The 15278-nt window shown below is 37.6% G+C and overlaps 2 protein-coding genes across 2 annotated transcripts; one reads left to right on the forward strand and one right to left on the reverse strand.

The window, feature by feature from the left end:
- The first annotated feature begins 997 nt into the window (after positions 1-997).
- On the forward strand, positions 998-8349 carry LOC121961230 (aldo-keto reductase family 1 member B1-like). Its single transcript, XM_042511139.2, has 10 exons — positions 998-1156; positions 2553-2720; positions 2879-2995; positions 3134-3211; positions 3581-3703; positions 5226-5332; positions 6266-6347; positions 7344-7427; positions 7537-7619; positions 7728-8349. The coding sequence occupies exons 1-10, from the start codon at positions 1091-1093 to the stop codon at positions 7768-7770; spliced, it is 951 nt and encodes a 316-aa protein (XP_042367073.2). The 5' UTR covers positions 998-1090; the 3' UTR covers positions 7771-8349.
- A 1613-nt stretch (positions 8350-9962) lies between these two features.
- On the reverse strand, positions 9963-13972 carry LOC121961125 (aldo-keto reductase family 1 member B1-like). Its single transcript, XM_088072717.1, has 7 exons — positions 13358-13972; positions 12848-12964; positions 12496-12573; positions 12218-12340; positions 11518-11624; positions 11343-11423; positions 9963-10457 (listed from the first exon to the last, which is right to left on the reverse strand). The coding sequence occupies exons 1-7, from the start codon at positions 13406-13408 to the stop codon at positions 10415-10417; spliced, it is 600 nt and encodes a 199-aa protein (XP_087928843.1). The 5' UTR covers positions 13409-13972; the 3' UTR covers positions 9963-10414.
- Between the last annotated feature and the right edge of the window lie 1306 nt (positions 13973-15278).

Raw genomic sequence — 15278 nt, forward strand, 5'->3', positions numbered from 1 at the left:
ATTTTGGTGGCCAAAGGTTGAGGTCACTGTGACCTTGCATATGTCTCCTCCTTGTGAACGCAATATCTATAGAAACTTGAGGGAATTTCCTCAAATTTGGCACAAATGTCCACATGGACTCATTAAAATTTGATATTCAAAGTTTGTATTTTATTTTATAGTCTAAGTGTTACCTAGTGTACTCCTCTAGATCTATCTGACTTCAGTAGTTAGGGCCACTAGTTTCTTTGTGTGATCAAGATTTTATTCATGAAAAATATTATCATTAACCCTTTAAAACATGTAGCGATGTCATTTTGTGCTGCTCCAGATGCCTTTTACAAATACTTAAACCCTTAAAGCCTGAGCAAATTGGTGCAGTTAGTAGGTTCAGAAAAAAAGTTTTTTAAAAGCTAGGGGAAAAATATAGGGAAAACCATATTTCTAATTATCATAATGACATAATTAAAACTATGTTACAAAATTCTTGCAATTTTTAATGGTTTAATGGTTATTCCTGTGGGTTTTTTTTTTTTTTTTTTTTTCTTTTTTTGTTTTTTGTTTCTTTGTTTTGCTTATCTAAAGAATACATGTGTCAATTCACACGCCTGCATATGTCTCTAGGATTTTAGGACATTTATATGATTTTGAGATGTTTCTGGGATTTTTAGACATATGATTTCATTTAAAGGATTTTAAAAAAAAATTTGGACTTCAGAACATTTCTAGGATTTTAGGACATCAGTTGCTCAGCTAGGACCTCTGTCAGGGGGTGCCGGGGTCCTCCAATGGCACTTTTTTCTGATAAACAAGCTCTATTTTGATGCCGTTTTATGCACTCTGGCCCCTTCTGTATACTTAGCATACAAAAATAATTCTCAGTGTGAATCACTTCCTTTTTTCATTATGAATTTGAAAATGGCTGGGGGTATCCTAGTGGGGGCCAGATTTGGCCCGCGGGCCGTAAATAAACTATCATTGCTATGTATGGTTATAATTGAATTACTAGGCATCACCAATCGATCGACGATGCTCGTGCTCTGCTCGTGCTGCGCTCTGCACTTGCTCTCTGTCCTCGCCTGCACACATCCTCTGCTCGTCCTCCGGAGACATGTCAACAACAGTGAAACTGAACACCGGTGCACAAATGCCCATTGTGGGACTGGGGACATGGAAGGTGAGTTTTTTTATAATGTACTATTTAGTCCTGCCTTCCGTTAGTTAATAATTAACTTTGTGACGTTAGCAAGCTAGCTGGAGGTGCCGACAGAAAACATGGAGACTTACGTTACAAACATGACTTGTTAAAACGAACTTTTCTCGACATACCTATCGATGTAGAAATATAAACTCGCCAGTAATTGCGTTTTATTTAATGAGTAACTGTGTATTGATAGTTTATGTCACTTAGCTTACGCTTAATGACAGTATACAAACCGTGGCTAATGCACCCAGACAGCAGGTTTCTAGATCATGGTCGGCCTGAGCAAAAGTTGCTGGGTTAAGTTACGTTAAACTGTCCTTCATTGCAAGCAAGCTTTACTTTCATTTCATTTAACCCACATAAGTCAATAGCACCTCAATTAAAGTGCTGTTATAGATACCATCAATTATGTAACCTAAAGCTTGAGGGGCTAGGGAGCTGTTCTTTAGTCTACTTATCAGAGGAGGGGACGACCAGGGTGTGACTTTGTTTTTGTTGTTGTTGATGTTTTACCTTTCCCAATGCTATAAATATTTCTTCCCTGAGCCTCCCTGGCTGACATGGTGATAATACATGAGTACAATAGCCGAGTTATTGGATTTTAAAAACTTTAGCTAAAGCTATGACGTATGAAAGTTCTGGAGTTGAAAAAAAGCCTTGGTTTTTCCACGCTTTAGGTGCTTGCTGGTTTGTAAGTGCAAACTGTTTATTTTTTGCCAAGTTTTCAAGGAGAAATACAATCACAAGCCTTTTTATGTTTTGAAAGGTGGGGTTGTTCATGTTTTTTTGTGTACTTTAACATGAACAACATTATTATCTAATGCTGTCTGAGAAAGCTGCTGTTTCCTGCTTTACTGAAGATGTAATTTTCTTCCATGAAATATCTTATGTAATGGCAGTTAGTATTATCAATAAAATAGAGGAGGTAAGTATATCAGACTTTGTTGTCCACCTAGAGAAAGTTGGCTTTCGTTCTACCATGAAAGACATTCATATATATGAATATTCAAAAATAAGAATTGGAGTTGGACAATCTAGTGCTCCTAAATAGTATGGTTAGATGAAATACATAGGACATATTGTCCTGCAGGACAATATAAAGGGTAAATTTAAGCAAAATAGTCCCCATAACTGAATTTAAGGACAAAATAAGGAACCAAAACTTTAGTTGAGACAAGAGACAATTGCATTAAGAGTAATACTAAATAAAATAAAATAATGCAAACATAAAACAGAATACATTGTCCTGTACATTGACACCATATGAATATGTATTTACCTTGGTGTTATTATAGCACAATATATCTTTATGATTGAAGAGTGTTATTACATTTTGTACACCATAACTGACCATCCCTGTCTGTTCCAGTCTCGCCAGGGCAAGGTCACTGAGGCGGTGAAGGCAGCCATCTCGGTGGGTTACAGACACATTGATGGAGCATTTGTTTACCAGAATGAGCCAGAGGTGGGAGAGGGTGTTCAGGCCATGATCAAAGATGGCGTGGTCAAGCGGGAGGATCTTTTTATTGTTAGCAAGGTGAGTTGTGGGTGCATAATGTAAAAATGCATGCTCTTACTGGTATTATTTTTTCCACAAATAGACATTTGAGCTGATGCTCATTCACTGTATGTAAAATATTAGTACAGGACTCCTGAACATACATGTCAGGTCATTGACTTCCTTTCATTTTATAGCTTTGGTGCACTTTCCATGAGAAGTCCCTGGTGAGGCAAATCTGCGAGAAGACTCTCAGTGATCTTAAACTGGACTACCTAGATCTTTACCTAGTGCACTGGCCTATGGGTTTCAAGGTAGGTACACTGTTTGTCTTGTCAGCAATGTGTGAAAATATGTGTTTTGCTAATGATTATGATTGAATCTGTCAGTACAGCCTCCATATTGTTAATGTCAGTAATTTGGTTTTAAGGGTATTAATCCTTTTGTTACAGGCTGGAGGTGAAGCTTTTCCTTTTGACAGCGCAGGAGAGTTGATCAGCGATAACACTCATTTCCTTGAGACATGGGAGGTGAGATAAACGGACAAACTACTCACTTTTATCAGACGTAAGACTCAAACAAGTTAAACTTCTTGGGAGTTTGCTCTCCTGGGTTATGATTCAAAACCAGATCTATTTTTTTCAGCCCCATGTCTTTATGAGTCATGAGTTAATTGTTTATAAGTAACCTTTTGTTGAGGAAGTCAGAAAAAACGGGCGCTTTAAAATACATTGAAAGTTGCTCATAGTAGTGGCACAAGACCTGAGATCAATGAGACTTTGACTTTAGAAGGGGAGTGGAGACAAATTAAAGCTATGGCTCTTTTAAGAAGGACAAATAGGAGTTAGTAGTAGCTGTAGTCTCAAAACTAGACTTGTTTTTATGGTCAATTTTCACAGGGGATGGAGGAGCTGATGGATGCTGGCTTGGTCAAAGCTATTGGTGTCTCCAACTTCAACAAAGACCAGATTGAAGCCATCCTCAACAAGCCAGGCCTCAAATACAAGCCTGCCAACAACCAGGTACACTTAGACACATCCATCCCACTCCTGTGACACATTATCTCAAGCACACCTTGAAGGATTTTTTTTTTTTTTTTTTTTTAAATTGGGCACAAACATTAACTTGGGCTCAACAATTAACTGATTCGATTTTAATGGTCGAAGGTCATTTTCACTGTGAAGGCTCGCATCCATGTTATCCTCTTGATTGCGATATCTCAAGAATACTTTCAAAGTTTTTTTGGGGGGTTTTATGTTCTGAAAAAACACTTCTGGCCAGTACTCAATGTCAGAAGGGGAGATATTTGGTAAGATACTGACTTGACTCTAACTTTGAGTGGCCACCTTGAAACTGTGCTGGCTGTGTAGATCTTTTGTGTTGCTGGGTTGAAGATGTGTGTGAAGCATCCATGTTTTCACAGACATGGATGTAAACTGTAAGTGCAACTTAACTGGTTCACAGAGGCATACAACTGTAAGGCGGTAAGTCTAGTTAGATATCTCATGTTTGAGTGGAGGCTACTGAGCAGCAAGAAAACAGATACACATTAAGATTGCTATTCCTAAAGGGCAAAGGGCCATAATGGCATCAACTGTCTCTTCCTATCAGGTCTGAGAAATAAAAATCTTGTTAATTCGAAATGAGCCACTGCAGTATCCCCTCAGGCTGGACCAATTAGCTGCAGTGACCTTATATTTTTGCTGTTTTTCAGGACCATCGGTCGCCATCAATGTCTTGTTTTGTCTGGATTTGTAGTATATTCGATTACATTACTATTTTCCCCTTTGTCACCAAACACAGAAAAAACGACTCATATTGAATAAGAGCAAATTCATTCCTGAGAATGATGTCAAGTAAGTCCAGTTGGCTTTATAAGCTTATGTTTAATGCAGTCACAAAAATACACTCTTTATTTTAATTGTATTCGAGTAAATTTAATACTGTAGTTTCATCCTTTGAAATATTTAGACCCCTTATAAGTATTTAACCCTTTCTCTTGAAATCTAAGCGAATTGGTTTGATTTCTTTTGAAAATACGGGGGAAAAGGCAGTGGTCAAATGGAAAGAAAAGTCCCACACATTGCAAGAAATGAGAACAAAAAGAAGAAAAAATTACTTAAAAATTAGTTTTAAAAAAGAGTGAAGGATGAGTAGTAAACTATCCAAAAAAATGGGAAAAATGTCCTGAAAACTATATTTATAATTTTAATTATTTTATATTTTAAAATGATGTCACAGGGAAAAATTAAATAAATAAATACTTTTCTTAAGCACTTTGTTAGGTGATTTTCTTGCTTGTTTTATTGTTGTTGCACTTTTTTGTGTTCATTTTGAGTGATTTTCACTCAATTATATGGATTTTTAAATCAATATAGTGGATGTGTCTTAGATCAAGACACTAAACTGAATATAACTGAAGCTCAGTTTGAAGCCACTGTAAAACCAGTGTGTATAAAACACAGTTATTCATACAAAGTTGGTTTATGCATAACTTCATGGTTTGTGAGGAGAATCCTAAGAGTTGTGTGTTTGTCCCACTAGGTGGAGTGCCACCCATACCTGACTCAGGAGAAGCTGATCAGCTACTGCCACTCTCAGGGCATCTCAGTGACGGCCTACAGCCCCCTGGGCTCCCCTGACAGACCCTGGTCAGTCATGTCAAAACATAAAACAGGATGTGCTTATTTCTTTATCACCACACTGCTACAAAATGGGTCATTCTTGCTTGAATGCTGAATCAGTATTATGTCACTATCCCTTTGGTTAGTTTCAGCATGTGACTGTTGTTCCTCTTTGTTTATATAATTTGTCCGTGTGAGGCACACTTTTGCCCTTATTTGGACAGGAGGAACAGTGTTTAAGATTATGGGAGATTAATGGCGTGTAGTGGTGAGGATTACAGATTGCAATCAGCTGAAACTTTTCCTGATTAGAATTTTTTTCAGTGTTCATTGTTCAGGAGTTATATTGTATGCAGCGGTCTCTCTCCTCCTAAGTTAAAGGACCAGGTGATTAAAACTGGTAAAAATACTGAATAGAGCAGTTTCAGTTTGAAAATCAGTGTTTATCTGCCACTTTTTGGCACGTCGGAAGGTGGCCCCAAGCCCAGCACCTGCTAATGTGTGCTCACCTTTTTTCTCTGATAACATAAGATCGAGGTGTCCAGGATTTCTGCCGGGAGCCATATTATCCACATAGGTTTCTTTATCCCTAAAACAAATAGATCTGGCAATTTAAATGAATAAAAACACTGAATACAGCGTTGCAATGTTAAAAAAATAACAACAACACACACACACACACACACACACACACATATATATATCAGTATATATCCCTAAATTATCTTATTTGCAGAGATAATTTAGTGTTTTTATACCTCTCTAATTAGTCTGAATTTGCTTTGAAAAACCATGCATACAGACTTAGCGCTGTTTGATTAAGTTAAGCTTAATTCAGAGAGAGCCCTTTTTTGAGGTATTTCCATTATTTTGTCTACTTTTGATTTTGATTTTCAGTAAAGTATTGCATTGTGTGTGAATCCTGTAAAAAAATTACTGGAGATTGGATTTAAATTGCAGGGCTAAACCTGAAGACCCCTCACTGCTGGAAGATCCGAACATAAAAACCATTGCTGAGAAGCACAAGAAGACATCTGCTCAGGTACCGTACTGTTTTGAACAAAAAAACACCAAAAAAATCCCTAAACCAAGAAAAGCACAACCCCAAAATTGAAAAAACATATCTTTATTTTTCCTCTTTCCTCTTGCATCTACCACTAGTTCACCTAGAACCTCAGAGCTAGCTAACATTACAGCTCAGCAGAAGAGGATGCCATTAATGTTTACATTTTGCCCTGTCAAGAGCTTTCCGTCCATTAGTAGACGCACTCTTCCTTCTTCAAAAATGTTTTCAACATGAAACTGCTCACAGCAAGGTCTGTAGAGTAACAAGGTCATCATTTCTGGAAAAAAAACATTGCTGTTGAGTTTTTCAAAAGTATTTTTAAGGAAGAAACTATTGCTTTTTACTAAATTACACCCACAAACCATATTATCGTGCATAAGAAAGGGTGCATCTGTTCATGGACGAGAAGCTCATAAACATTAATCATGTTCTCCTTTGCTGAGATGTAACATTAGTTAGCTCAGTAGTGCTAGATGAGCTAGTGATAGATGCACACTTCCTTCTGCGTAGTAATACCATTAGCAGGTTTAGTTTGGTAGGGAGAAGACAGTTCCTACATGAAGCTGCTCTCAACAAGGTCTGTGGATTATCTCGAGTAACAGTTATGATGTATGAAAAGGGACGTTGCTGTTGAGTTTTTCAAATTTGTATTTTGGAGTTTTGACCACCACAGGCCGAGCGCCATCTAGGTCCATCATAAGTGAAAGTAGGCAGACATCTCTACAGCTGATATCTCCAACACTCAGCAACTCACGCCAGAACAATGTAGATTGTAGATGTAGATAAATAGCACTACAGATAAAGGAAAAAAATGTATTTTGAGTTTTAGGATGAACTGTTCCTTTAACAGTTTTTGTTCACACACAATTGTCTCTTATAGAAGAATGTGCGATCACATGTACATGTTATTACACTTACAGATTTGACCTCTGGTCAACTCACATGTTTATACCATTTCTCTGCCCTTGCCAGGTCCTGATTCGCTTCCAAATCCAAAGGAACGTGATCGTGATCCCCAAATCAGTCACACCTGAGCGCATTGAGGAGAATTTCCAGGTAATTAGCTGAGAAATTGTTCAGATGTTTTTCAGGATTAGCCCTCAGTTTGCCTCCCTTGCATACCCTGTTGGCATGTGCATGAAGACTGTTGTTTAAATCGTTGTAGGTGTTTGACTTTGAACTCACTGAGGAGGAAATGAAAACTATAGCAGGATTTAACAGGAACTGGAGAGCCTGTCCTATGCAATGGTGAGATCATGAGGTCACATATATCATTGTGTCCTTTTCTTTGTTGTAACATTGTCGAAAAGGAGTTGTGCCAGGTAAATTTTCTTTTCCTTTTTCTTCTCTCTATAGGGGCACAAAGCACAAGGACTATCCATTCAACACTGAATTCTGAAATGAAAAGTGCAGATTTTCCGCAGGTTTAGAGTGGGTGCTGGAGTTTGCATCTTCACCTTCTCAGCTGCTCGCGTTCATGCTCTTTAGGGCGGTTTGCAAAATTAGCGTGGCATTTCTCAGAGGAAACATTGACCTCTTTAGTTACCCATATTGTCTCGACAAAAACTTGTTACACACACTCCTAAGACTTACTTGTACCAAATTTTACATGCTCATTGATACAGATTAGAGCCGTTTTGAGTTTTGTATCTTGTATAATTGAGTATTAGCATCTTATACTTCAGTTGTCATTTTCTGTTCTGTCGGCCTGTGCTTTCCCATCAACACTAGGTGTAGGGTAAATTCCACTGAATTAATTAATGGTCATTGTGGTATTTCAAGTAACTGATGGTGTTGAATGTATCCCATAGTCAGTACAGATAAGCACTTTCTTCAGCATAAGATAAGCGCCTGTGAGTCACAAATGTCACTTTATCATCATGTGTATCCGCCATGTTACAAAATAGTCATTTTCACATCCTGTGTGAGCCTTTTTGATAAGCACGAAATTAAATTGCTGTGGGTGAAAATAAAAGAAGTTGGTGCAGGTTTATATAGAAGTGAAGAGACTACTCGGGCAGAGTGAAAGTTTGTGCTTCAGTTGACCACTAGAGGGCAAACAAACTACATAGTGAGAGTGAGGGAATGAACAAATAAGCCGCTTTAGCCTTCAAATGTGTCCACCTTTTATACAGATCTCCACACACATACATATATAGCCATGATTAAATATATTGTGATATGTATTTTTTTATTTTTTATTTGCAGTTAAAGAACTTGTAGCTTTGGTTATCTAACTAATAAGTGTTTTAAAGTAAGGGAATTACATATTATGAGTGACAGGGGACAGAAGAAAACTTTGTCTTTATGTGCTAAAGGCAGTGTTGTTATATATATATATATAACATTCAGCCTCACATATGCCCTTATATCAGCAGGAAACAAGGATCAGGGTCGTCAACACGGCACTGCAGAAGCCTAACTGCCTCAAAACTACCTATTAATTATTTCTGTATAAAAGAGGTTGGCCTTCCCAACAAACTATAGTGCAAATATTGATTTGATTGATTTTAATTTAAATTTAAATATAAATAGGCCTAAATGAAATTATATAAAACTATCCCTCCTAGCAGCATGAGATGATAACAGATTTAAAAGGGAAAAAAAACCATTTAAATGTCATTTGAACCGAATATGGGGTAAAACTAATTCAACTAAGTCAGTTACTTACCAAGCTATGACTTTATAGTGGACTAGTCCATTTTATTTGAAATATTTATCCCAAAAGCATTGGCTATACCTCAGGGGAAGAGATCCTAAAATCATTTTTTTAGACAAACTGTTCTTCCTCTTAGTCAGCATCAGACTGCTGGGGTTGTATAGCCTTTTCATAGGTGCACCGGATGGCAGTGCTGTTTTTCAACACTTTAGAGGACTTTTACTAACTGCCGATTACGCAGATATTTGAAGAATGTATGTGACAGAACATACATGTACATTACTGTGTTTCTGTCAAATGTTACACCGGCCAAGGGCGCCCTCAGCCGAACCTGTGACTTTTATATGACAGTAAGTTATATAAGGGTATCCATTTATGACAGGCAGGAAGGGACAAATATAGGGTAATAAAATAGCAATGACAAAAGTAATGTATGAGTTAGTGTATGAAATATGGACAAAAGCATGTTTTGTGGGGTCACAAACCAGAATCAAATCAGGTCATAACTGAGTCAAAGTGAATGTTTATGCTAAAATGAAAGAAATTGCTTCAAGAATATAAAAGACAATATTGTCCACTTTCATTGTGGTTTGTCTTTGGCTTCACATACACTTACAAACTTAAGATTCTTCACATTCATACACAATAAAATCTGTTATGGTTCACGATACATGAGATACAAACAATAAATAAATAAGTGGGCCAAACAGTTTGGATGTGCTAACATTAATGCACATTAATGTTGTGCACTTTTTTAACTCAAAATAAAACTTCTCAGAGGGTTAATCGTAAGAAATATAAAGATATTTAATCAAAGACCTGAGTTAGTTTGCAAAGCAACTGAAGCAAACCACATTTCACAGACAGTGATTACATCTTCTCATAGGGGCCGGTCCTTTTTCACACACCAATAAAAATGGAGATCGGACCTGATTATTAACCATTCCTTAAAGTCATCAAATCGTGGTATCATAGTAACTTTATTGTTTTTACTATGTCACAACATGCAGCCTACTTCAGTACTTACATAGCATTTAATGATTAATTTCAGTCTCTATAATGCACATAATTTACACCTTATCAGATATTGTCCCAATCATTTATCTCACGTAATCTCAACACACAACCTTTACATCCCAATAAAAGGGACGATACTTTAATTCTGATTTTACTTTTTCTACTTAACCTAAGTGTAACGTACATTCATTAAATTCAGTGTTTCCTTAGCAAACATATTTTAAATATGGCCCAATATAAGCTTAGTAGCATTATAATTCAGCTGTCACATTAGTCTGGGAATAGTAAATAATTCAGTTTGTAGATTTTCCATAATGTAGTTGAAGTAGTCAATGAAAGCAGAAACGGCGCAGCAAATTCTGATGAGTTAATATTCAGCATTCAGAGGGAAGTCTTTGTGTGATGAGGCCCTGTAAAGAAAAGAGGAACATTATTTGAGGTTTGTTGCTCATGATAATAGGTCCAGTAACCTGGAGCCACATTCACAAATATTCTGAGAATACTCTCAGAGAGCTTCATACTTAGCCTGAATATTTTTTTGCAAGGAGACCTACCTTAGCAGTGATTAAGGAAAGGTCTCAGAGCAGCTCTGAGCACGGATGTAAGGAACAGAAACTTTGACCATATTGAGATGTGGTTGACCACATGTCTAGGTGTGATGCATTGTTTTAACAGATGTGATTGGTTGTCACATGCACACCTTTTTGTGAACCTACAAGGCGTGGACACCAAGTGGTAATGAAATGAACTGCATCACATTATGAGACCTTGAAAGTGCTGTTTGTGGATCAGACTGCTGCAATGTTATTATCTTCCTAATTGCCATTTAGCTTAGAGTTTGGATCACTGTGAGTACATTTTATGAGATCAGCCACAAACATCATACCTGCATGATCGAATCTGTAGCGTTGCATTTACTCACCATTATTCGGCATTTGGAAGATTTTTTTCAGACCTCTTTGTGTTTCTGCCATTTTTTCCTCCGCTTAAGAAACTCTTAAACGTGTTTAAAGTCATCCTCCCTACTCCGAACAGTTTGTCACCTTAGGAGCTCTCTTAAGGGCTAAGATGCTTTGTAAATAACTTTTGTCTTTACTAGGATCAAGTCTTAACTTTTAAAATTCTTACAAAACATCATGATTTTAAGAATCATGTCAGAATTTCCTCACAGGGGGGAGCAACTCTTTGTACTTGGAAGCTTTGTGAATATGGACCCAGTTCTTTGACCAAATTCATTTGAATAAACTTATGTCAGTTATTGTCATATTGCTCTGCTTGTCTCCCTGTCTACTCACCATAGTAGTTTAAATGCTCTCCTCTGTGTAAAGCTCATCAGCGTGGTCATTTCGTCTTCACTCAAGACGTCGGATGTAACCCTTTTGTAAAAAAGATCAGAAAAGAATAAATGATACTTGATGTTTTGACACTTTCCTGTGGGAACTGTGTGTATGAGGTGGCAATGCCTCTCACCAGGGTCTGTCAGGGGAGCCCAGGGGGCTGTAAGCAGTCACTGAGATTCCCTTTGAGTGGCAGCAGTTGATCAGCTTCTCCTGGGTCAGGTAGGGGTGGCACTTGATCTGGGGGAACATTCAAACGCTTTAGCTGTCATTTTCTTCCTTCTACAGCATGTTCAGAATTAAAGTATTGTGTCTAGGATTACAACAGAATAAGGAAAGATTTTAGGCCTTTTTAAGGACCTGTCTACACATCTACAGATATTTTTTCATAAGCAGATTTTTTTCCCTTTACATTTTGGTCTCTCTTTTACATGCAACAGAGTTTTGATCACTAAAATAAGATTTTTGTAAAAACAGGTGAAGATTTTTGAAAGCTTAGGTTACGGTGTATCTGTGTGAACAAGTAAAATGTACCTTCTGAGAAACGATGACATCATCATGCCCATTTTTGCATTGTGTAACGAACAACAAAGATGGCAGCCTACCAGTTTTGTTTACAGTTTTGTTCCACTTGATGGTTTTTGATCATCAGACCCAGTCAAAATAGCAGATGGCAGGTCATTTTCACGTGTCTGTTTTCTTGCTGCTCAGCAGCCTTGACTCAAACATGTTAAATCTAAAAAGGCTGCATGTATAGGTTTAAACAGCAGCTTGCCCCTGTAGTTATCAGGTGAAATGTGTCGTCTCTTAGGTAAAAAGGTGTTTTACTCTACCTGGTGGTTGTCAGGCATGTACTTGAGTCCTGGCTTGTTGAGTATGGCTTCAATCTGGTCTTTGTTGAAGTTGGAGATGCCGATAGCCTTGACCAACCCAGCATCCACCAGCTTTTCCATGGCCTTTTGAGACATATTGCTTCATTGCATATTGATTCTTTTGCAACCTATTTCTATGTCAACATTTAGTTTGAGTAAACGTGCCAGCAAGCCAGTTGGACTATTGCTGCGTCGGTCTTAGCTTGACATATGTTGGTGTATTGAGTCACGTAAATTACCTCCCAAGTATCCAAGAAGTTGCTGCCATCAGAAATGAGCTGTTCATTCTCATCACGTGGAACAAGGTCATCCCCTGGCTGCATTTAAAAAGGAAAATATCAAGCGGGACATTAGATGAAGTGTTGTTTTTTGTTTTGTTTTATTGCCTGGTAGTAAGGCTTAGTAGCCTAGTAAGGAACCCTATTAAGCAGAGAAACATTGAGAAGAGTCATAACTTTAACTGTTGCAGAATCCTTTGATACGCTCATACAGGCCAAACAGGCTAAAAGTTAAGCTTGACCGGATCCCTTGATGGTTTTACCAACAGACAGACTGTTTTCTATGACCAGGACAGGACAGTGATATCCAAACCTTGGCTCCGAAAGGGAAATGCATGAGGCAAAGGTCCAGGTAGTCCAGTTTCAAGTCACTGAGCGTCTTCTCACAGGCTCCTCTCCCCAGAGATGGAATGTGGAAGGTGCACCACAGCTATGAAAAACGATGAAGTGTTAAGTGTGTTAGTCCTTGTCAGTGTGAAGTATTTGTGCAGAGCATATTTGTTATGAGTGAACCACGTGAACGTAACATGGCAGAAGACCGTGGCTAACAACAATTTCTATGTTTTCATGTCTTTGCACAAATTAGACTCTATTTAATGACCATATAATTCCACTGACAGCAGATGAAGAAAAGAAAAGCACTAAATAATGACAATTTGCAGTATTAAACTTGGGTGCAGATGTTTCCAATCCCTTTCTGTCAGCTCCACTAAATTTGTACTATCAGTTTTACCTTTTATAATTGTATTTTACAAAGAAATGATTGATCAATAGATGATTTAAATGCCTCTGTGTGTTAACTGACTTTAGCTGTTATACGTACCTTACTGACAATAAATAGATCCTCCCTCTTTACCAATCCTTGGTTGATCATTGCTTGAATGCCAGCTCCGACTTCTGCTTCATTGTGGTATATGTAAGCACCATCAATGTGTCTGTAACCAGCACTTATTGCCACCTTAACGGCCTCTGTGACCTTTCCTGGGTCTGCCTGCGAAGGTAGAGTGATACAAAAATGTTTGAAATACAGATACAGAGAAACCTCGATAATGAGAAAAATGTATGTTGATGACAGCTGTGGCAGTGATCATCTGTTGTGTCTGGCCCTATATATGTGTAGGACTAGAAACTAGAAAATGAGATATAAGAAATTGCTGTAAAGGGCACACTCACCTTGCCAGTCACCAGTACTTTATCTGTGTTGCAGGTGTGCTTATGTGTGTGACAGCCTGTGTGCATGTGTGAAATTTACTGTTTCAGGAGCTCAATGGCCAAATTCTTTGTTCAATGACAATAAAATCTTTTTTATTATTATACTATCTAATGTGTTTATCCAGAGGCCTATGTGCAGTAAAATTTAATATTGACTTCGTAACATGTAACCCTGTCAGTAATTACAGAGTGAGTTCAATCACTTAACTGTATTGCAGTAGCACTGCTTAACCTTTAACATAGTTTGCCATAAAAAAATAAACAGCAACATCACTCAAGGTCTAAAAATCCTTGCACCGGCTACCTGTCACTTAGAGAATTATTGCCAAATCTTTCTGCTAATGTATAAATTATCCAAATATATCTTTGACATGCTTGTAACATATTAATCTTTTAGGAACCTTAGGACATCCAGGGCTGGCCTACTGTCTTTCCCAAGAGATAGAACAAAACAGGTGAAGGAGCATTCTGTTATCATGCAGCACAAAGGCAGAAAAAACAGACAAAAACAAACCATAGAATCCCGAAAATAAGTTTGAAATGTTCAACCTTACCCTCCATGTTCCTAGACCCACAATAGGCATCTTTGCTCTGTTTTTAAGTGTTATTGAAGGTATCATGTTGGTTTTTTCGTTGTAGTCCTTGCAGGATCAGTTGATAAGCAGCCCTTTGCACAAATAGAGTCATACAACACTGCACAGAGAGAAGAGGAGGTGTCTTGTGGCCAGGTAAGTGAGAGAGGGATGGGGTTTATGAGAAATATTCTGTTGACAGAGAGGCTTCAGAGGGGAGGACGGACTCTGCAATAATTGTGTGATTAAATGCAAAATTTGTCTGATATAGCTAGCATGGAATCCCTGCTGGGGTTTCTCTAAAAATTGGAAAATAGGTTTTTTATTGATCTTTTTTCGGGTTGTCCTTCTGTCCACCCATATCTACTTTCATCCATGTCATTCTCGTGAATGCAATATATCTTAAGAACGACTTGAAGGATTTTTTTTCTTATTTGGTGCAAATGTTCACTTGGACTCAAGGATAAACTGATTAGATTTTGGTGGTCAAAGGTCAAAGTCACTATGACCTCATCTGTCTTATTCTTGTAGACACAATATCTCAATAAAGGAATTCCTTAAAGGAATTTATCTAAATTTGGCATAAACATCCACTTGGCCTCAACAATTTGTCACTCTCCTCTCCTCTCCTCATGACTAATCAGACTGCTTAGTCAGAGCTACTTATTGTATAATATAATTTAATATCATAATATCATCATGAGCACAATATCAGTTAATCTGATTGAAAATGTACAAATTTTGTAACAGCGTTTTTTGTTTTTTTTAACTGAGTGAAAGAGCCATAAAAAAATCGGATTCCGATGACACAGTGATAAATGTGTATCCAGTTATTAAACAGCATGTACATGTAGGCTAACTGGTATTTATTTCTGTGCATAGGTCCATGGATGTTGCAGCTGACGTGAGACACCATGGACATAACATGCTGTAAAAACGTATCACAGCACATAGCAAAAA

The sequence above is a fragment of the Plectropomus leopardus genome, chromosome 22 (assembly GCF_026936395.1).
Source record: "Plectropomus leopardus strain MGB_pleo_1.0 chromosome 22, ASM2693639v1, whole genome shotgun sequence".
Classification (NCBI taxonomy): domain Eukaryota; kingdom Metazoa; phylum Chordata; class Actinopteri; order Perciformes; family Serranidae; genus Plectropomus; species Plectropomus leopardus.